Source organism: Schistocerca gregaria, chromosome 4 (assembly GCF_023897955.1).
Source record: "Schistocerca gregaria isolate iqSchGreg1 chromosome 4, iqSchGreg1.2, whole genome shotgun sequence".
Taxonomy (NCBI): domain Eukaryota; kingdom Metazoa; phylum Arthropoda; class Insecta; order Orthoptera; family Acrididae; genus Schistocerca; species Schistocerca gregaria.
In genome coordinates, this window is record NC_064923.1 from 587,393,512 (window position 1) to 587,415,525 (window position 22,014).

The window sequence follows — 22,014 nt, forward strand, 5'->3', positions numbered from 1 at the left end:
CAGGTGGTAATTACAATAGGAGGCAGTACAACCTCCTGAACATAAAATTTTTAAACATGGGCACACAATAGTTCTCAGTCACTAAGCTCTGAGGCAGCCACTTAATGCCCGAGTGTGAAGTACTGTACAGAAGAGTGAGTGAGAGGTTTAAGAAATACTGTGTTTTGAGATTGGTGACAGGCTTTGTTCACTGTGTCCGAGTGTGTGATTTCTAACCTACAGGCCGTTCCAGAGATCTCTTTGCTTTAAACACTTTCCTATTGTGATTCACAAATACCGTGTAAATGAATTAAATAAATGAATATATTATTTAAGAAGTAGCATAGCATTATTCAATTATTAATGCTACTACTGTGCATTATTTTCTTTGGATTTTAAAGCTGGCACTACAGTGAAGTACATTTGCAGGAGATGCACCATTCTTCAATTGACTGGAGTGGTTAAATTGTTAACTGAAAATCATTAACTTCATTTACAATAATTCTTCAGTTGATTAGCTTTATTCATTTTGATTTTGCGATGTACATGCAGCTGCAAAATATCAGTATGAGAATATTTAAGAAAAAAAAAGTTGAACACATACTTTCATGAGCTTGACATATTACATGCTCATATTACTTACTATTTTTTGCTTAGAATAATGTGTTCTCAAGTGAAATTTCAAAGCATGTTGGGCAGATGTGCCTACTTCCCTTCCCCCACCTTGAACATCCTGCAAATTGGAGAGCCCTGGTCATCACTTCGCTGTACAGTACTTCATGCTTGGGCACAAGGTGGCTGCAGTGGGGCAGAGTGAGTGAGAAACATCCAGTGCACGCAAAAGTTTACAAACTGTACTTTCAGAAGGTCATAACTACAAACTATCAGAACTATGGCCCAAATTTCCACACACAATTGACAGCTGGGGATGATAACTCACGAGTATACTTTTTCCTCCTTAAAATATGAGATCAAGTAGGTGATGTTTCCTTGTAAGTACTATTGCTTAATAAAGCTGAAAGCCAAAACAATATGTTACTTGTCAAAACCTTTTCTATTGTGTACATCAATTTGTCATAGGATTTCACATTACCATCATACAAGGCGTTCAGAAATTCGTGTTACAAAATTATAGGAATTGCAGAGGAAAGTGAGTACATAATATTTTGAATAGTAACTCTTGTCTGGAAACATCATCCAATGATGTACAGAGCGTCAAAGTTACAGGCATCGGCACCTGTAAATGTTTGTATATACAGGGTGATTCTGTGATGATGATATAAACTATCAAGATGATGGAGATGGATGCAGGTATCAATGTGAGAGAAGGGTCCCTGGTTCATAAACAAATGAGCCAAAAAATACAACTGAAAATCATTCTGATACTTCTGATAGTGGAACACATGTACTGGTACTGTTGTTGCTAAGAATGTAGGGTATGGAAATTTCAGACATGGAAATTTCAGACATGGTATTATGGACCAAAACAAGAAAAAATGTCTAGCAAACATGGGCTCTAAAATACATACCTGAGGAGTTATGAGCATCTGTTCTTCTTTGCTAGTGTGCTACACTGTACAAGTGCTCACAGCTCTTAAGGTATGCATTTTAAATACCATGTCTATCAGAAATTTTTTCTTGTTTCAGTCCACACTACTACCTCTGAAAGTTTCTTGCCGTAACCTTAGCAACATCAGTACTGGTGCATGTATTTCACAGTCAGAGGTATGAGAATGGTTTCCACTTATAACTTTTGACTCATTCATTTCCGATACAGGGACCCATACCTCAAATTGATACATTTATCACTCAGTAGCACCTCTAGATGACATTTCCGGACATGGGTTCCTAGTACCCCTCTACAAGTCCTAGAAATTTATAACAGGAATTTCCGAGCACACTGTGTACAGGACACCACTGCAATCAGAAAACAGTAAGTAACGCATCACCCGCAACTTTCTTACTGTGTGACAAGAATAGAAAAGAAAGAGAAAATATGGTTAGCAACACAATGTTTTATGGCAGAAAATGCAAATATATATCTTGCTTCCTTTTGTGTTTATGTCAGCAGTTCGACACTGAACAATATTGCTATATTGATAATTTAGCTTTTTAATAAATGCTATAGTATAAAAAAATCTGACTGTACTCACTCTCTTCCTGCGAGCCTGAGGTTTTGGTGAACACTGGGAGGAGGTCAGCTCGCGATGGTTTGCCCACGCCTGGACTAGCACTTTCACTTTGCAGATGCGGTTCACCTGAACCAAGAGAGAAGCCTCAAATTTCTAGAATTATCAAATGTATCATATTCCACATATAAAATAGTGAATGAGCCAAGTTTATAATTAGCAGGTGGAATGTTCCACTGCAGGCAGACGAGTGTTCATCTCACACTGTTAATTAGGAGGAAACATATCTGTTCTTCTTCTTACATCGCTCAATTGCTGTTTTTATCATTTATGTAACCTTACTGTTTTCAGAAACTGCAATCACTTGTTTGTATATTCGGAAAATTAGAAATCTGTTAAATATGGAAGTTGGAGTTGCGCAGACTTTACATACATGTCTCCAAATATTCTATTATATCATACAAGCGGCTAATAAGGTTTCTTTATTTTGTTTTTGAATTCTGACTAACGTCTAGCAGATAGCAATAGTCTACCGCACTAGAATAAAAAATCCCTTTCTGAACCATAGTCATGAATGCATATAGTCTAAATGTAAATTATTTTTGCATCTAGTGTTGTGTTAGTGATTTATTCGTTCATCCATCCTTCTTATAAACCACAAATGCCATTAGGCAGGATATCAACAGCGAGGCTATAGTATGCAGGGTAATTACATACTGAAGTAACTGAGAATTATGACATGACTCCTTGGCTGCGGGAGCCACCCTTTCGTACCCTGAAATACTCATATGCCCTGGTATCCAGCAGAAGGACACCTTCTTTCCCAGTTGTTGCAGCTGCAGGAGGGCATCCTGGGTATTGAGGATTACTTTGCTCCAGTGCCTCTACGATCAAATATAATTCTGCATCGAAGACTGTAAAGTCTCCATGCAGTTTGACCTTGAGGACACGATCTGGAAAACAACAAGGCAATCAACTGAGGACCCCTGTTTAGATCCATCCATAAAGACAGCTACATAGTTGTGGTGCTCAGACAAAATGTCAGAAAATATCCATTCCAAACAGAAGCAGCAGTGCATTCTCTCCTACACTGCACCAAATATAAAATTACTCTGGGTCTCTGCAGTAAACAGGGTGGCAGATGGTTAAAACCATGGATTTCAGGTTGTACTTGCTCCACACTGAGTGACTCCAGCACATGCTGACTGTGGATCCCAAGTGGTTTTGTGGCTCATGGACAGTTGGAGAAAAGATGTTCCAGAGGCGGATGTACAACAGTACAGTATGCGGATGAGGCGGGAGCTGCCGGGAGCTTACATGCCTGACGCACCATGAGGAGCTGCCGCCTGATGGTGAGAGGTGGTTCCCCAACCTCAGCACAGAGACTGAGTATGGGGGTGATTCTAGAAGCTCCCGTGGCCAACTGAGCCCCTCATGGTGGACAGCATCAGTAATCTTCTAATAAGAAGGCCTCACAAATCTATACACAGTGCAAGTCACAAACCCATGAAAGTCCTATAAACCTGGAGCTGACGTGTCTACTCCCCAAGACATGTGGCTAAGGCACTTTATGATATTCAGTGCCTTGAGGGTTCTGGCTTTCGATTCTCTCACTTGCAGCACCCACGAGAATTTGGAGTCAAAAATGAGGACCAGAAGTCTCACTGTGTCTTTAAAATGCAGGATGGTGTCCCTCACATGCAGGCCAGGTACATTAAAAATACAACAAGAACAACTGAAATGAATACACACAAAATTATCTGCAGAAAACTGAAAACCCGCCTTTTCAGTCCACTCCTCTAACCTCTGCAATGTAAGTTGCAACTGACAGCTCACTATTACAACACTGGAGGAGCAGAAAACAGCAAAATCTTCCACAAACAAGGAGCACTGTTCAGGACTCCTCACTGTAGATGTGACACTGTTTAGGACTACAGCAAAGTGGGTAACACTTAAAACACTGCACTGAGGGACACCATTCTCCTCCTCAAAACCATCTGACAGCATGTCAGCAACTTGGCTCTTCAAACACCACTGAGACAGGAAATACCATATGGAGATGGGAAGGTGGCATGAAATCCCATTGATGAAGTTATGCAAGAATGCTATGTCTCCAAGTAGTATCATATGTCTTACTGATATTGAAGAATATGCCGGTACAGTGACGTGTTTGTAGGAAAGCGTAATAAATAGCCACTTCTAGCAGGGTCAGGTTGTCGACAGTGGACCGAAATCTCTGGAATCCACATTAAGAGTGGCTAAGGAGTTGCCTGGTCTCTAACAACCAGATCAGATGATGGTTAACCTTTTGCTCCAGGATCTTTCCTACACAGTTCATTGAGGCGATACCCCTGTAACTACTGGGACACGTGCATCCTTTCCCGGTTTTAGGAGAGGTATCAGAATTGCCTCCCTCTACAAGTTGGGGAACTTGCCTGTCTGCCATATAAGATTAAAAATTTTGAGGAGGGTTTCCTTTGACACTGGTGGCAAATGCTGACGCATGCAGTACCTGATTTGGTCGTAATTGTGTGCAGCAGTGTCACGCGTCTCATACAGAGCTGATTCCAGTGCCCACATGGAGAAAGGGGAGTTGCAGGTCTCAGAAGTGTTGGATTCAAAGTCTACCTTGCCCCTCTCCAAGTCGCATGGTAGTGGCAAAACATCAGATCTTGGCTGGAATGGGCAGTAGTTTTCACAAAATGCTCTGTCAGCATCTGAGCGATGTCTCTGGGCATTGTTTGAAGAGACCCCTGTTTCAGGACTTCTGCTAGTGGTAAATGACTGTGTTTACAGGAAATCCTCTGGATGGCTTACCATACTGACGTACAAGTGGAATCATTGATAGAGTCCAGGAACTCCTGCCCTGACTTTTTCTTGCTCTCCTTAATTAGGCGTCGAGTCTTGGCTCTCGCAACTTGAAAGGCTGGGAGGTTGTCTGCAGGTGAGCAGCATTTAACCATCAAAGAGCTGCATGCCTATACTGGATCACTGAATGACACTCGTCAATCCAACAAGGTACAGGTCATCTCCTATGATGACCTACAGACTTTTGGATAGATAAGTGAGCAGCCTGATGTGGTGCACCCATTCCTGGATGCTGTCGTAGTGTTTGAACACAGCCAGATGACTCAACAGCATCCAGCTAGCCCTGCTGACCGATATGCAAGGGCTGGAGAGTGGAGAGAAAGGTTGATGGCTGAATATGACCCTGTAGCAGCACAGAAATGAGTGGGAGTGCCAGTGACAAAGTTTGGTTTATGGGCACTCGACAGTGTGGTCATCAGCACCCGTAAAACGTCCCAATTTTTACAGAGTCACGATTCATGATGATGATGATGATGGATGATGGATGATGATGATGATGATGATGATAATGACAATGATAAAATGATGAGTACAACACAAACACCCAGTCCCCATGCAGAGAAAATCCCCAACCCGGCCGGGAATCAAACCCGAGACCCCGTGATCCAGAGGCAGCAATGCTAGCCACTAGACCACGAGCTGTGGACGTGGAAGTACCAGTGTTTAGGATGCACAGCTCTTGGGATATCACAAGGACCTCTAAAACCTGACATCGAGGGCAAGCAGAGATTGGGCTCCACAAGATGTGATGAGTATTAAAGCCTCCCAAGAGGAGAAATGGATCTGTGAGAGCCTCAGAGTCTACTGCATCAGATGGAGGTAAATACAGCAAATAAACTGTGATCCTCAGACACACGTCAATTTCAACTGCAACGGGGAGAGCAGAGGACAGGTGTGAATTTTTTACAAACACGACAACCCCTCACTTGGCCCTTCCCCAGTCAGATCATCCTTATGATAAGACTGTATAGCCCTGTAGGAAAAGGGATATCAGATGCTTTGAAATGTGTTTCTTGCAAACAGATGCACAATGGATGTTCATGTGCTTCAGTTCCTCCACATGTCCTGAATCCAGTTATGTTCTATTGGAGGATTGGAGCCATTTATCATGGGGTATGCACTCCATTTATCATGGGGTATGCACTTTCACCCTGTCTTTCCACCTTACAGGGGAACCTACTGCTTGAGACAGCTCAGCTTTAGAGCGACATGATTGCCCAGTCCGATATCAAGGTCCGTTAGATGTGATGAAGAATCATGAGGTATGTCAGAGGATGAGTTTGACATCGTAGAGCAGTTGACTTTCCAGTTCTGTTAGTGACTGACACTTGGATCGCTTGCCCTGACTGGGCTTTGGGGACACAACTGTGACCATGGTAGTAGCAGCACGGGACAGTGGACCAAGTTGAACCTTTGGAGGGACAGGGAGCTCCACAACAGCTACAATCACAGCCTTTTCTGAAGTCCAGGATGAATGTATGGGCTTCGAAGTAACTGCAGCAGAACAAGTGCACTGGCAAATGCAGGTACTAGTGCTAACACTCAAGATCTCCATTTGTGTAACAGCATCAGTTTTAAGGACTGGCTGTATAAGAACAACACAAAGGGGATAGCGAACGTCGGTGGCTGCATGGCCTTATAGTGTTTTTTGGCCTTTCCATACAAGATATGTTTAGTTGTTTTTATTTCCTGCATATTCCTTTCTTCAAGAAAGACACTACAGTCCCTACTCCAGACAGTATGATCCCCAGAGCAGGTGATGCACTTTACAGGAGATGAATAACCAACTCTTTCAAGAGCAGCCTTCTCACATTTGCCACAAGTGGCTTCTTTACATCTGGGCCTTCTCACATTTGCCACAAGTGGCTTCTTTACATCTGACAGTAGTGTGTCCAAAGCACTGCCACTTAAAACAGCACATTGGGTTTGGGAAATAAGGCCATACACTGAAACAAAGAGCACCTGCCTTGACATGCTCTGGAAGTTTCATGGTGTTGAACATAATTATAACAGAGTATGGTTTCACTAAATCACCATCCAACCTTTTTATTATATTTTGTACATCAATAGTGTCTTCTTGGGCCCACTCATTTTTCAATTCTTCTCTCGGAATGTCATAGAGGTCCCTAGAAGTCACAAAACCTTCATTGTTGTTAAGGTGCCATGCAGCTCTGTCTTTATTGCATACTCTCCATGACATCTAGATTTTGGACGCTATCTGCTTGCTGGGAATGAGGAGTTTCCACTAACAATGTTCCATTCTGCAAGTGCTTGTCTGACTTTAAAAGAGTCAAAGGTACCTTCTAAGGTTTTTTGGATACAGAAGAGCAAAACCTTTTGAAAACTACCCCCTTCCCACTTGATGTTAGAAAACACAATCTGGCTAGCAGCATGTGTTCTGTTACTATAAATACCACCACTCTGAATAAGTACAGAATGAGGAATGGCTACACAAGCCTTTTTGTTTGACCAGTGGCCCACCCCTTACATTGGGAGGAGGAAGAGAAAACTTCGAAGGATCCATCCTGGCCCCATGAGCAGCTAGGGAAATAAAAGTCCACCTAGCCCTGCATGTTTAAGTAAGCCTTATACAACTGAGATGCGGCATGCTCTGCAGAGATTGTCTGCTAACGACTGTTCCACCTCAACAACCGTGCACCTCATTGGCAAGCAACATACCTTAAAATTTTATAAAGCTTTTTAACACCCTCGCAATTCGGTCAGTCAAGCCAAGATCCTTGTACCCTGTGACAACATTCCATGGCCATGCCACATGGTGGTCACTAAAGCATGCGCAGAGCTTAGGGTGACAGGGGGCCAATGGTGCTTACCAATCCCCAGCTCAGGAACCCCAGGATCGCCAAGCACGCACTCAACAAATGAATGCTCAGCCACTGAGGGGCTGAAGAGTCTTCTGTAAGATGTTCAGCTATAAACTTTACACAACATTTTTACCACACATTTCTATAAAAGAAATAATTTTTCATCTTGGTTGCATTGCCCCATTAGGTTGAACCATGGGATCATATTGAGTGAAACTACGCGAAGTATGTTAGCAATACCATCAACAAGACAACATAGTGAGAGAGATTTTTAGGCGCAAAGCAGCCACACTGAGCTTTCTGATTAACTTATCCATATGCTGATGCCTTCACAATTTATATTTCATCTGGATGCCTAGGAAACTTCCAAAGTGTTACCGTGGTCACGGGAGAATGCATGTGGGTGTCTGTGTGGTAATGTGTATGAATGTGTGTACTATCGCTGGAAAAAAAGAGCTATTGCTCGAAAGCTAGTATGGATGATGTTTTCTGTTTTGTGTTATTGTGTTCCACGCATCGATCCACTATAGGTAAATGGTTGCCTTTCCCTTATTGTAGGTATTGCGCCATCCAGGCATTTCCATTACTGTTATAAATACCAAGATCTTTCGTAAAATAAAAATTGGTCATCAAAACTTAAGTTACTGTCCAAATAATAAGAATTTGGGAAACACAGCCTGTACTATAATTCTGGTGTTTACAAGATAATCGTTGTCCAAAAGCAAACTGCAGAATAGGAAGTAAGCATGCATCAGGAAAAAGTTATTTTTTAAAAATGTGCTGTGCCATCTAGCACTCTTTAACCCAAAAATGTGGTTGACAAATGTTTGTAGATACAAATAAATTAGACATTGGCTGCAACCTGGCATTGCTCGAAACTAATGGGGAAAGTTGAAAATTTGTGGAGGACTAGGATTTGAACATGGGTCTCTCATTTACTAGGCAGATGCTCTGCCACTAAGCCATCTGGACACAGTGGTCATTGCAACTGTATGGACTACCTAGCACACCTCAGATCCAAATTCTAACTTATTCAAACAAACTAATGTAGTGCTCCTTGTCCATTACTCTCATTACTTGTGGCAGTTCGCTGATTCCCAGAAGAGTTCAAGCCTGATGTGCACCTGCATTTGTCTTTGCCGCCAGGAACACTAAAATAACAATTAAATCCTTCTGGTCAGATTTCAATTTTCACAAATTTGCAGTTTCAAAGTCCCTACACAACCTAAGAAATAAATAAAATTTAAGTTAAAGAAGTCAAAACTTACTGAGTCTTCTTTCAAGTCACACTCATCAGCATTGTTATCAGCTTCTTTAAGGCAAGTCGTTTCACCAGTTTCTACAGTAAGGTGGTACAAAATTCCCGCAACAACCTGGAAAATATAATTTGTTAGTAAATTTTGGCAGCGGAGATTTTATAATTATTTGATGAATATTATGCGGTAAAAATATGTCAAAGTCGCATCTGGCTGACACTCTGACTTGTCATGCCTGTTCTACTCTGGGGAGTTATGTGCGAGACACACCTATATGTCAAAAGGCATGAAAGTGAAAGTGTGTTCGCAAAGCGACATGACTACTTCTCAGGAGGTCAATACTGCATCTCTTTTAATCAGATTTTATCAGAAAAAACATTATTTTCAGTATTTCATACTTTTAAGAAAAAGAATTTCTCTCTTAACTGATTAAATAGTGTGGGTACTGATATGCAATGAGCAGAACTGTTGTTGTTGTTGTTGTTGTTGTTGTTGTTGTTGTCGTCTTCAGCCCAGAGACTGGTTTGAAGCAGCTATCCATACTACTCTATACTGTGCAAGCTTCTTCATTTCCAAGTAACTAATGCACCCTACATCTTTCTCAATCTGCTTAGTGTATTCATCTCTTGGTCTCCCTCTACAGAACTATACACCTTATTTATTAAACAAAACACTTTACAAATAGTAATTTAACTTACATATGTGATGTTCACAAGTTTAAACACACTTGAACTTTATGTCTGTGATGTGTCTGGAACAATGGTATAAGGCATAGCAGCAGTCAAATGTAAGAACACTCTGATAAAGAAATCGTCTTTCAACCTTTTTGAAAATTCTTCATGGAGTGTAGAATGAAATAAGATGTTTATATGTCAAACAGGTGACTCCCATTTATGTGTCTGGAGTCCAGCAATAGTTAAAAAACTAAAAATGATTGAATCTTCAGTTTCTTCCAGTATATTTGTTGACTGAACAGTCCACAGGTATATCACCAGTTCATAGTGACCAACGGACACAGAAATACAGCCATCAGACATGTTGCCTTCATGAGGTACCCTAATGCACTGACTGATCTCCTGGGTGGTGCATGGCTAACTTACATCCTCTCTTCACAAGAGCTGTTCTCTATGTAGTCTGTGCCTGGAGGCATGCTACAGCACAGCTGTGGAGGTGAACTTCTTCGGTGAATGTGGCCAGCCATGAAGCACGAGTGTAGAAGATCGATGCTGAGAACATCAGTGGCCCAGTAGACTAACATATCCTAAGCACTGTTTGTCTGAAAGTCATTCAATGAAACATGAACATGGCAGGATTTTAGTATAAACTTCAAAATATTGGAACAGCACCATTCGAGAGGCCGTGGAAATACGCACCAGGGACAGTCTCATCACCGGGATTGCAGTTATAATCTTGGAAAATAGAACGGGGTCCAAGTTAGAAGATACTCAACAAACAACAGTCTGGCAGCTAGGCCAGACAGAGTAACTACACCTATGCTACATTAACCTGGTTGCCCTCCTCGGTGTCACCAGCCACAGAAGCTGATACAATTCATCTCCATGCCATGGCATGCCAACACAAGCCCTCAGGTGTGGACCACGGAGAGAACGGCTTGCGGGGGTGGGGGAGGGGGATATAACTTTGCTGCGGATCCCCAGGAGGTCAGTACGTTACGGTACCTGACGATGGCAACATGTCTGATAACCAAAATACTGTGTTGAATAACTAATCTTATGTTGCTATAACTTGTACCTGATGATATAACTATTTTGAAGTTTATTATGAATACATCTGTGTGAGCTATGTAGTACTGGGATCAGAAGTAAAGCTGTGAGTACCGTGCGTGAGTCGTGCATCGGTAGCTCAGATGGTAGAGCACTTGCCCGCGAAAGGCAAAGGTCCCGAGTTCAAGTCTCAGTCGGGCACACAGTTTTAATCTGCCAGGAAGTTTCATATCAGCGCACACTCCGCTACAGAGTGAAAATCTCATTTCATTTGTGTAAAGTCTACCTGGAAGTGGTACTTCACAGACTGTATAATGTCTAACACAAGTGACTTTACTTGAAGTGTCAGGGAGAAATCTGGAATAGACTACTGAGAAGTGTAAGCTATCAAATTGAGTAGTCCCACAAGTGACACAGAGTGTGACAGTCCAGAAAATAAAGGGAAAGGTGAAACAGAATAAGATATTTGCACAGTGCACAGACGACTCAAAGTTTCGTTACTGGAGGGCAGCTCCAGACAATGAAGTAAAAACTATTCGTTCTTGACTGCTGAGAGCTCAGTAGGATTAGACGGTTTAAAGAGGAGTTTACACATGAAGTGGCGAGTTGGTGGTTGGAACTTGGATGGAATGTTTGTGAAGAATAGGTTTGTGATCTGATGTGGTTTTTATTAGAAAGTACAGTGGAATAAATTTATCTTTAGAACACTGACTAGTTTCACCAAATTTATGGATGGTAAATACACTCCTGGAAATTGAAATAAGAACACCGTGAATTCATTGTCCCAGGAAGGGGAAACTTTATTGACACATTCCTGGGGTCAGATACATCACATGATCACACTGACAGAACCACAGGCACAAAGACACAGGCAACAGAGCATGCACATTGTCGGCACTAGTACAGTGTATATCCACCTTTCGCAGCAATGCAGGCTGCTATTCTCCCATGGAGACGATCGTAGAGATGCTGGATGTAGTCCTGTGGAACGGCTTGCCATGCCATTTCCACTTGGCGCCTCAGTTGGACCAGCGTTCGTGCTGAACGTGCAGACCGCGTGAGACGACGCTTCATCCAGTCCCAAACATGCTCAATGGGAGACAGATCCGGAGATCTGGCTGGCCAGGGTAGTTGACTTACACCTTCTAGAGCACGTTGGGTGGCACGGGATACATGCGGACGTGCATTGTCCTGTTGGAACAGCAAGTTCCCTTGTCGGTCTAGGAATGGTAGAACGATGGGTTCGATGACGGTTTGGATGTACCGTACACTATTCAGTGTCCCCTTGACGATCACCAGAGGTGTACGGCCAGTGTAGGAGATCGCTCCCCACACCATGATGCCGGGTGTTGGCCCTGTGTGCCTCGGTCGTATGCAGTCCTGATTGTGGCGCTCACCTGCACGGCGCCAAACACGCATACGACCATCATTGGCACCAAGGCAGAAGCGACTCTCATCGCTGAAGACGACACGTCTCCATTCGTCCTTCCATTCACGCCTGTCGCGACACTACTGGAGGCGGGCTGCACGATGTTGGGGCGTGAGCGGAAGACGGCCTAACGGTGTGCGGGACCGTAGCCCAGCTTCATGGAGACGGTTGCGAATGGTCCTCGCCGATACCCCAGGAGCAACAGTGTCCCTAATTTGCTGGGAAGTGGCGGTGCGGTCCCCTACGACACTGCGTAGGATCCTACGGTCTTGGCGTGCATCCGTGCGTCGCTGCGGTCCGGTCCCAGGTCGACGGGCACGTGCACCTTCCGCCGACCACTGGCGACAACGTCGATGTACTGTGGAGACCTCACGCCCCATGTGTTGAGCAATTCGGCGGTACGTCCACCCGGTCTCCCGCATGCCCACTATACACCCTCGCTCAAAGTCCGTCAACTGCACATACGGTTCACGTCCACGCTGTCGGGGCATGCTACCAGTGTTAAAGACTGCGATGGAGCTCCGTATGCCACGGCAAACTGGCTGACACTGACGGCGGCGGTGCACAAATGCTACGCAGCTAGCGCCATTCGACGGCCAACACCGCGGTTCCTGGTGTGTCCGCTGTGCCATGCGTGTGATCATTGCTTGTACAGCCCTCTCGCAGTGTCCGGAGCAAGTATGGTGGGTCTGACACACCGGTGTCAATGTGTTCTTTTTTCCATTCCCAGGAGTGTATTTACACAAAAGTTCACAAATGTAAATGATTGCTGACAATGACAATTAAGCAGCTCTTCCTTTTTATGATACTTGGTATTGTACAAAAAATGGTGTCAATTAATGTAACAGTGTAAGTTTCTCATATATTTTAAATTTTTTCAGACATGTATTTATAACCAAATAAATGTCTTTCATCATATTGGTAACATAGAGTTAATAATTACCAAAAAATGGTTCAAATGGCTCTGAGCACTATGGGAGTCAACTGCTGTGGTCATAAGTCCCCTATAACTTAGAACTACTTAAACCTAACTAACCTAAGGACATCACACACATCCATGCCCGAGGCAGGATTCGAACCTGCGACCGTAACAGTTACGCGGTTCTGGACTCAGCGCCTAGGATAATAATTACCAATTTTGGAAGTTCATGACCAGCAACTTACTATAAGTAACCAACCTATTTTATGTTTTCATCACCTGTCGCAAAGAAATTAGTACCTGAATATAATGTAATGGAACTTAGGTGGTTTTTGGGTAGTTTTAATGTGTGTTGCTTGTTGATTGTATGTGCAGGAATGGTAAAGAGTACTTTTTGTGGAATTTTAAACAATTTTAATTTACAGAGGTGTGTTTTGTTGTATTTTTCCACCTTAACATTATCAACTGACTGAACAAACATTTATTATTATAGGATTGGCGGAAGTTTGTTCTCAGTTTGGGGTGGCAAACAAACCAATGGAACTCTTATCACCACCAATGAAACACCAAGTATTTTATTACAAGAGTTTAAATTACCAAAATGCAGACAGTTGTGTTTGCGCCACAAATGGCTGCCTGGAGTTCCAGCTAACTCTTCACGGTATCACAAATATGAAGTTGTTTTGCTTCACAATTTTTGGTTGAAAGCAACAGTCTTGTTAACTGTATATGTAACTAAATTCTTTCCCCCTTGCTTTGAGAACTTTAAGGCATTACATCAACTATAACAGATGTAACTCAACAGAATCCACTAAATATCACTGAGAGACCTGCTCTCTTTTCTGCTCATCACTATGAATGTCATAACCTCATCAGGAGACAACTGTGTCACTTCATCTTCTGGAGTCGTGTTGTAATGGGGTTCCAATGAATGTTTCTTCCAGCACATAATAGTACAGTCACATTTTAGCACTCTGAATTGACTTCAAATGGAACGTTAAAGTAAAGAAATTCCACATTGCACTCAGTCACGTCACTTCTCCAGATTCCTGTATTTTGGACAGGTCACACATGACACTGAATACCAAATGTAAAGCAAAAATCTTATGTGAATAGTTCATGTTGCAGGCACTTGGCAAGACTGGGAAGTTTATCTAGCAAGCAGATACGGCGATGGACCTGGTCTAGCAGTGTCCTCTCCTTCTCCCTCTCCCCTCCTCTTTGCCCTCATACTCTGCGCATGAGTATGGTCTGTGCATTTGGTCACAGTGTGCTGTTTCGCAAGGCCTGATCTATGGTTTCAGCATCAGCTGTGCCACATTGTATCTGTTAATGTATCAGGTCTTTCAGGTTTGGTTTTCCACTTCATAACTGGACAGCTGAATGAGAGTGCTTAACATTGTGCACTGATGTATGCAGAGATTTAAAATGTCTTGCAGACAACAATTGTGTCATAGGCTTTCACAACATGGACAACTGGAATATTTAAAGTCAAGCAAAAACAGAACAACATTGGAAATTGTTCAGTGTTGGTCTTTTAGTGCTCTGCAGGCTGTAACTATGGTTTCCTGTAATGAAAATTCTATGCAGTGTCATGATAAAAGTAGACCAAAACATGATATTGGTTATTGCTGACCAACATGTGTGTATGAGTGTCTAAAGAAGCAAGTGCACAATAAAAAACGAGTTGCATGAAGATGTAGCTGTCTTTGGCTGGCGTGTATGCAGCAGCAAGCTTAATATTGGGGAAAATGAGTAGTATACCTCCTAGAACACTTAGGTTTAGTTACTTTTAGCATAAGAATAATTGCCAATTTGAAGATATAGTAATCATTAACTTTATACATTTTATATGGTATCATTCACTGGTGTCCTAAAGGATAATATTATGGATAATTCCTCAATTAGGCAAAAAGCATTCATTGTACAGAATAATATAATTGGATTCATGTGGGGTTCACACATGTAAGAACATTGGACAAAAAATTAGTCATCTCCAGGAGACATCGCACTAATACTGTGTGATGCTACTTCTAATGTTGACAGTAGGTTCATTTCAATGAGGGAGAGTGCCCACAAGTTTTTTTTCTGGTATCCCATATCCATCCAGCTGAAGCCACTCATTGATGACCTGGTCCTGCAGAGCTATGAAATTGTGGAGATGTTATCTGCTATATTTCACCTGTAGTTCCAAACAGTCCAAGCCTTTTTCTATGGGATTAAGATTGAGTGATTTAGTGAGCCAGCCAAGGTAAATTAGGATGCCTCAGTCTTTGTCAAACCAGTGCTTTGTGTACAGGATGTTGTCATCTTGAAAGACGGGTGTGTCCTCCCCTACCCTCATCAAAGTTGTAGAAAAAATTGAGGCAAACAGTCACTGAGAATGTTGTAATAAACATCCCGTTCATGTTCACAGTAACTTGAATGACTGTGCTCAAATCTTGATACAAAAAACACCCTCTAAACGTCAAAGAACAACTTCCAGCCTGACTATTCTCCTTACACACAGAGGGACAAATATCTCATGGACCCATTGGTGCATTTGATACCTTGCAGCATTTTAAAAAGGCAGAATCACAGCTTCTTGTACTACACTACATGCCTCCAGTCAGCTACAGTCCACTTTCTGTATAGTTTGGCCCAATGAAGATGTGCAGCTTTACGTGCTGCTGTAAGCAATGGCCTTTTGTAAGATACTGTAGCTGAAATGTGCTTCGCATGCACTCCCATTAAAATGTACACTCAGAAACGAAGCTAGCAGAGATGGAGCGGCATTCACTGACAGCAGAAATTCCTGTCCATTTTGACAAGGCATGGCACTTGTCTGTCATCCCTGTCGGTTAAGCTCTTTTAAGGACCAATGTTCTTACACTGTGTTACATAGTTCTGAGTGTTAAACTATTCCTTGTAAACACAATGGACAGTTCACTTTGATACACAAACAAATTGAGCAATTTCTTGAGTGGCAATGGACATTACAGCTCCTTTCCAGCATTCTGCCATGTCTTCACATCAACACAGTTCAATGGACTGATTACTTGCAAGTGACTGGCATACACACAGCATTTCACTGCCATGTTTTACGTAATTGGCGGGGAACCACATTACTGACTGGTACTTTTTCCACCATCTACAGCACTCCAGGTGATCAGTGTGCTCTTTTAAGACAGTGACTAATACAGTGCTACTATAAATGATTCATTTGTTTGTAGAGTTCAATATTTTCCAAAGTATTATATGTAGGTTGGAACTTAAATAGTGGCAACATTGCTGTGGAGACACTATGCAATGGAATCTACAACTGTCGCTGATAACACATGTTGTTGACATACCTACCTCACCTCCAAACAAATGGACTCGCCCGTCACGTCACCAGCATGCGCACTATGGAGGGAAACACAGCCACTTGCGAGCCAGTGGTCTAGCGTAACAGTGTCACTAAGTTTTCAAAACAGGAACAATGGAGTTTGATCAAGATTGAATGTGCCAGAGGTCATACAGCACAAAAGTGTCATCAAGGTCTTCAAGAGCCATTCAGGGAATCGGCATTGACGCACAGAACAGTGGCACATTGGTTAAAAGCCTTTAAGAAAGGTCAGTAAACTGTGGCAGACATGCAACAGGCAGGTCGTCCTAGCATCTCTGAAGAAGTAGTGTATGCTGTTGCTGCATTAGTGGACAGTGATTGACACCAAGCGATTAGCGCATACAACTGTGCTTTGCATCCTGAAGGAATGCCTGGGCATGCGAAAAACTGCATCGCAATGGGTTCCACATGACTTGATGGAAATGCAGAAATGGATGCGTTACGACGCTGCTCAGATGAACTTGGAGCGCTATGAGTGCAAAGGAGAGGCTTTCTTATGCTGTATCGTAACACTGGATGAGACATGGGCCATATCATATGAGCCAAAACTGAAACGCCAATCCAACGAATGGCACCATTATGGCTTGCCGCGAAAGTCTAAAGTGCATCAAAGCCCCAGTATGATGAAAGTTATGGTGATTCTCGTGTATGACTCTGATGGTATTATCCTAATGCATTACGTTCCTCCACAGCAGACTGTCAATGCACAGTATTACTGTTTGTTTTTGGAGCATCACCTGTGACCAGTTTTGTGAAAGAAGCGGCGACACTATCTGCGCAACCCACCCATCATTTTACATGACAATGTACGGACGCATACAGTGCAAGCTGTGGCTGCTTTATTCGGTCGATGGGACTGGGAAGTACTGTACCATCCACCATACTCCCCAGACTTAAATCCTTGTGACTTTCATTTGATTCCGAAGATGAAGGAACCATTTCAGAGGATTCGCTTCAGAACTCTTACAAAGATTCAACAGGCAGTAGACTGCTCCATTCACATCATCAACAGTACAGGCTCTGCTAACGGTATACTAGGCTTTCCACATCACTGGTAATGGGTTACAGACAATGCTGGTTACTATTTTGAAGGACAGTAAAAGTTGCCAGCAAGTAACTCTGTTGTATCAGTTGTGAATAAATAGTGGCCACTATTTAAGTTCCAACCCTCGTATGTACAAATATGATGGATGCAGAAATAGAAGTGTAAACTCATCAAATTTGCATTGTGCCCATCAGTTGGCTTTACAGATGTAGTGCCTTGACAAAACAGCAACAAAGCAAGAAAAGAGCTTTTGTGTGTTGGAATATGCAAAGATGTTACAACAATGCAGCATGGATTCAGAAGGAATTATGAAAAAGAACCACCATGTAAACAGAGCACTGTGTGTGAATATCAACAATTAGAGACAATGATTCTCTCTGTAAATGGGAAAGTACTGGTTAACCAAGTATGCCAGATACAGCCTTGGAGATGGTGATGGAAATTTTTATACCCAGTCCAGAAAAATCAATGCTCCGCACAAGTCATGAATTTGGAATACAGCAGCAAATGGTGTGGAAGATTTTATGACAGCAGTTACATTTCAGACTGTACTGTCTGGAGCTAGAGCAACAATTTAAATTGGAAGATTATGCAGGCAGCTTTAGTTTTGCAGGCAGGAGGAACTTAAGGATGAACATTTCACCTCCAAGCTCATATTCAGCAATGAAGGAACCTCCCACTTACTTGTGAAGGTAAATCGCCACAATGTGAGAGTGTGGGGCACTGAAAATCCTCACGAAATTGTGGCACCTGAATGAGATTCACTGAAGATTAATGTTTTCTATGTAGTTTCATGGACATAATTGTACGAGCCATTTTTCTTCTGAGAGAAGGCAGTAACAGGTATCTCTTACCTTGATATGTCACACTTCTTGTTGCTTCCACAACTGACTGTCAAGTCCGGGAATTTCATGTTCCAACACGATAGGGCACCTCTCCATCAGAACATTGATGTTCATCGCTAGCTAAATTATGAACTTTCACATCACTGGATTGAGAATAGTGGTGAAGATGATGTGGCTCTATTTCCTTGGCCCTCCAGATTGCCCGACTAAACACCTTGTGACTTTTTCCTTTGCGGGCGTGTTAGGAACCATGTTTATGTACCCCCATACCAAGACCACTGGAACAGCTCAGTGAATTCATCAATACTGCTGGAGTTATCATTGACAGGATGTTGCTAGACAAGGTATGGAACGAATTTGACTACCACTTGGATGTGCTGTGCCGTGTGTCTGGAACAACACTCATGTAACAACTACAGAGAGCAAAATGCAAACATGAGATCGACAGTTCCATTCATGCATCAGTCATGTTTGTACATGTAATACTTTGTACAGTACAGAGCTTTTAAAGTGAATGAATAATTTTTACTAGCCCTGTATTTTGTCAGTGAGTTTACATCTTGTAGGCCTCTGTTTAAGCAATCGGGAACAATAACCACAGTCTCACAATAAATTTATTCACAGTGGAAATAAGTTTTTAACAATCCACTGCAGTTTGAGACTAAGAGAGACATACACAGATACAATACTATATTGATTATAGTCCAATTTACGAATGATGGCAGTTTGTGCAAGTCGAGCCACAAATAAGGATTTCACTGTTGCTGATTCCAAGAGACACCTGCGTTACATGCTCTGTGTATGAAGAAAGCGTGTATCCTGCATATTATGTCTCCTGCTCGCATATGTAGAATATGTCACTTACCACCGCCGTCAGCCATGACAATTCACAACAAATGGAATAAAAATTCACTAAATAACTCACCACTATCATGTTTAATGGCATTGGTTACAACATATAGAGCAGAGCACTTGGAATACTACCGAATGCTCACTGGCTACTGGAGAACACGATGTACGTGCCAAGAGCAAGTCTGACTGCCATTTTAACTCCACCTATAACTTGTGGCATAGAAAAGAGTGAAATGCACACTTATAGAACTCTGTCAGTCTGATAATGGAAATAAAATCTATTGTTTTCTAATATACATTAATAATTCTCTCTCTATCATAGAGCAGGGATGCACAGACCGTGGCCCATGGACCACATGCAACCAGCCACTGATCTGGTGGTGGACACCCTTCACCATTTATTCCCATTTATTCTTGCAAATTTGCTCACCCCCCCACCCTCCCATCTCTCAGGAAGGACAGGGCTGGCCTTTGTAGGACTTAGATCCTTTGACCCACATGGCATTTTAGCTGGCATTGGGTCAGTGTGGCACCATTTCAGAATAGTAGCTTGTTTCATGGCACTTTATTTTCAAATTTGCACACTTTCGCAACAATGCAATTGCTGCAATAAGAGCTGCATGTGAGCACACATTTTTCTAATTATATAGGCTAAATACATTGAATATTTTTAAAACAAATGATGTGAACTTTTCTTCTCCCCCTTCATTGTGTCACAATCAGCGAGAGGTTTGGGGGCACAAAGTGCCAACAAATCTGTATGACCCTGTCACAGAGGAAATCTTAGTACAAATAAGGAACCAGTCACAAATTTATGAAATTTTTTGCTCAACTGACATGTTCCACATTATATCATTTACAGTGAATATGACATATGAAACATGGAGCTAACTAACATTTGCATACTGGATCACCAATCACAGCTGTCAATTATAAATTTTCACCAATCACCAGAAATTTTATCTCCACCAAGTCGTACCTCAGTCCTAGATAATTGCATTAATGAATCAAAGTCACCCAACCCAGTTGACACAATCTGCCTCTCTGAACACCACGTGATCATTGGTATAGGAACTAGGCCGAAGCACAATGAGAAACTCAGAAACTCAAACAGTATAATTAAAAACAGTGTAAGTATATTTTGTCAAAATATTGGGAGTTTAAAGAATAAAATAGACGAGCTTTTGGTTTGTTTAGAAGATTTAGAATCTGAGGATGAAATAGATATACTATGCCTGTCTGAGCATAACATTGTTACTGATATGGATAAGGTAAATGTAAGTGGATATAAGCTCTCTGCACATGTAATTAGAGAAAATATGGAGAAAGGAGGAGTTGCCATATATGTCAAAAGGTATCATTGTGCAAAAAGTATAGAAACAAAAAAGTTTTGTGTAGAGAAACACATAGAAGCATGTGCCTGTGAGCTTAAATTAAATAAAGACACATTTATAATTGTAACTGTATATAGGTTCCCATCGGGAAATTTTCATCTATTTCTGAAAAATTTGGACTCCTTGTCCTTATCTGTCGGACGGGGGAAGCAAATTATTATTTGTGGGGACTTCAATGTAGATTCTCTGAAAGAGGGTAATAGGAAAAATGACCTTGAAGTATTACTCGGTTCTTTCAATTTGACACCCGTTATTGACTTTCCTACTAGGGTGGTAAAGGATAGCAGCTCACTGATAGATAACTTCTTTACAGACCAAGGTAAGTTTAACCAGATAAATGCTCAGCATGTTGAGAATTGTCTTTCTGATCATGGTGCACAGCTAGTTACAATATATGACATAGCTCCATTCAGCAGTACTAAACAGCCCTCCAAAGTAGTACGTTCAGTCAACGATTTAACAATTGCAAATTTCAGGGAAAGCCTACAGAAGTTAGACTGGGATGAGGTGTACTGTGAACCTGATGCCAATTTAAAATATAATTTATTTCATGACACTTTTGTAAATGCATTTGAAAACTGCTTCCCCAAGAAAATAGTGAAATATACTCGTAAAAAATCCATGTAACAAACCATGGCTTACTAAGGGTATAAAAATATCTTGTAACCGGAAAAGGGAAATGTATCTGACAGCAAGAAAGAGTAGTGACCCAGAAACTATCAAACATTATAAAAACAACTGTGCTATATTCAGAAAAGTTATTAAAAAAAATCCGGAAGTATCTGTATCATGTCTGAAATCAGCAACTCTGATAGTAAAATTAAAACAATTTGGAATCTTATTAAAAGAGAAACAGGTCAACCAAGAGCACAGGAAGACAGTATTACCATCAAATTGAATAAAAACTTTAAGAACAAAAAGTCAGAAGTTGAAAATATTTTTAATAATCATTTTCTAAATGTTGTGGGTATAGTAGGATCCAGGTGTTCATTAGAAGATGCTAGGCTGTTAATGGAAGAGGCCATACCTATGCAATTTGATACAATTGAAATATCACCCACTTCTCCCTCTGAAATTAGGAAAATAATAAACTTGCTTAAAAGCAAAAACTAACATGGAATTGATGGCATTTCCAGCAAAATACTAAAAGCTTGTTCTCAACAAATAAGTAAGATTCTCAGCCACCTGTGTAATAGCTCTCTGGAACAGGGCATTTTCCCTGATAGACTGAAATATGCTATTGTTATACCTTTGCATAAAAAAGGGGATAGATCTGATGTCAACAATTACTGTCCAATCTCCCTTCTAACAGCTTTATCCAAAAATTTTGAAAAAGTATTGTATTCAAGAGTAGCTTCACATGTCTGTACAAATGAACTACTAAC

General features: G+C 41.6%; 1 protein-coding gene across 2 annotated transcripts in view; it reads right to left on the bottom strand.

Moving 5' to 3' along the window:
* LOC126267069 (uncharacterized) overlaps positions 1–22,014 on the bottom strand; it is a 239,982-nt gene that overhangs the window by 85,427 nt on the left and 132,541 nt on the right. For both annotated transcript variants that reach the window (XM_049971922.1, XM_049971923.1), the window contains exons 15-16: positions 9,067–9,171; positions 2,133–2,237 (exon numbers count right to left, since the gene is read on the bottom strand). In XM_049971922.1, the coding sequence (XP_049827879.1) occupies positions 2,133–2,237; positions 9,067–9,171 (210 nt within the window). The remainder of the gene's footprint in view (positions 1–2,132; positions 2,238–9,066; positions 9,172–22,014) is intronic.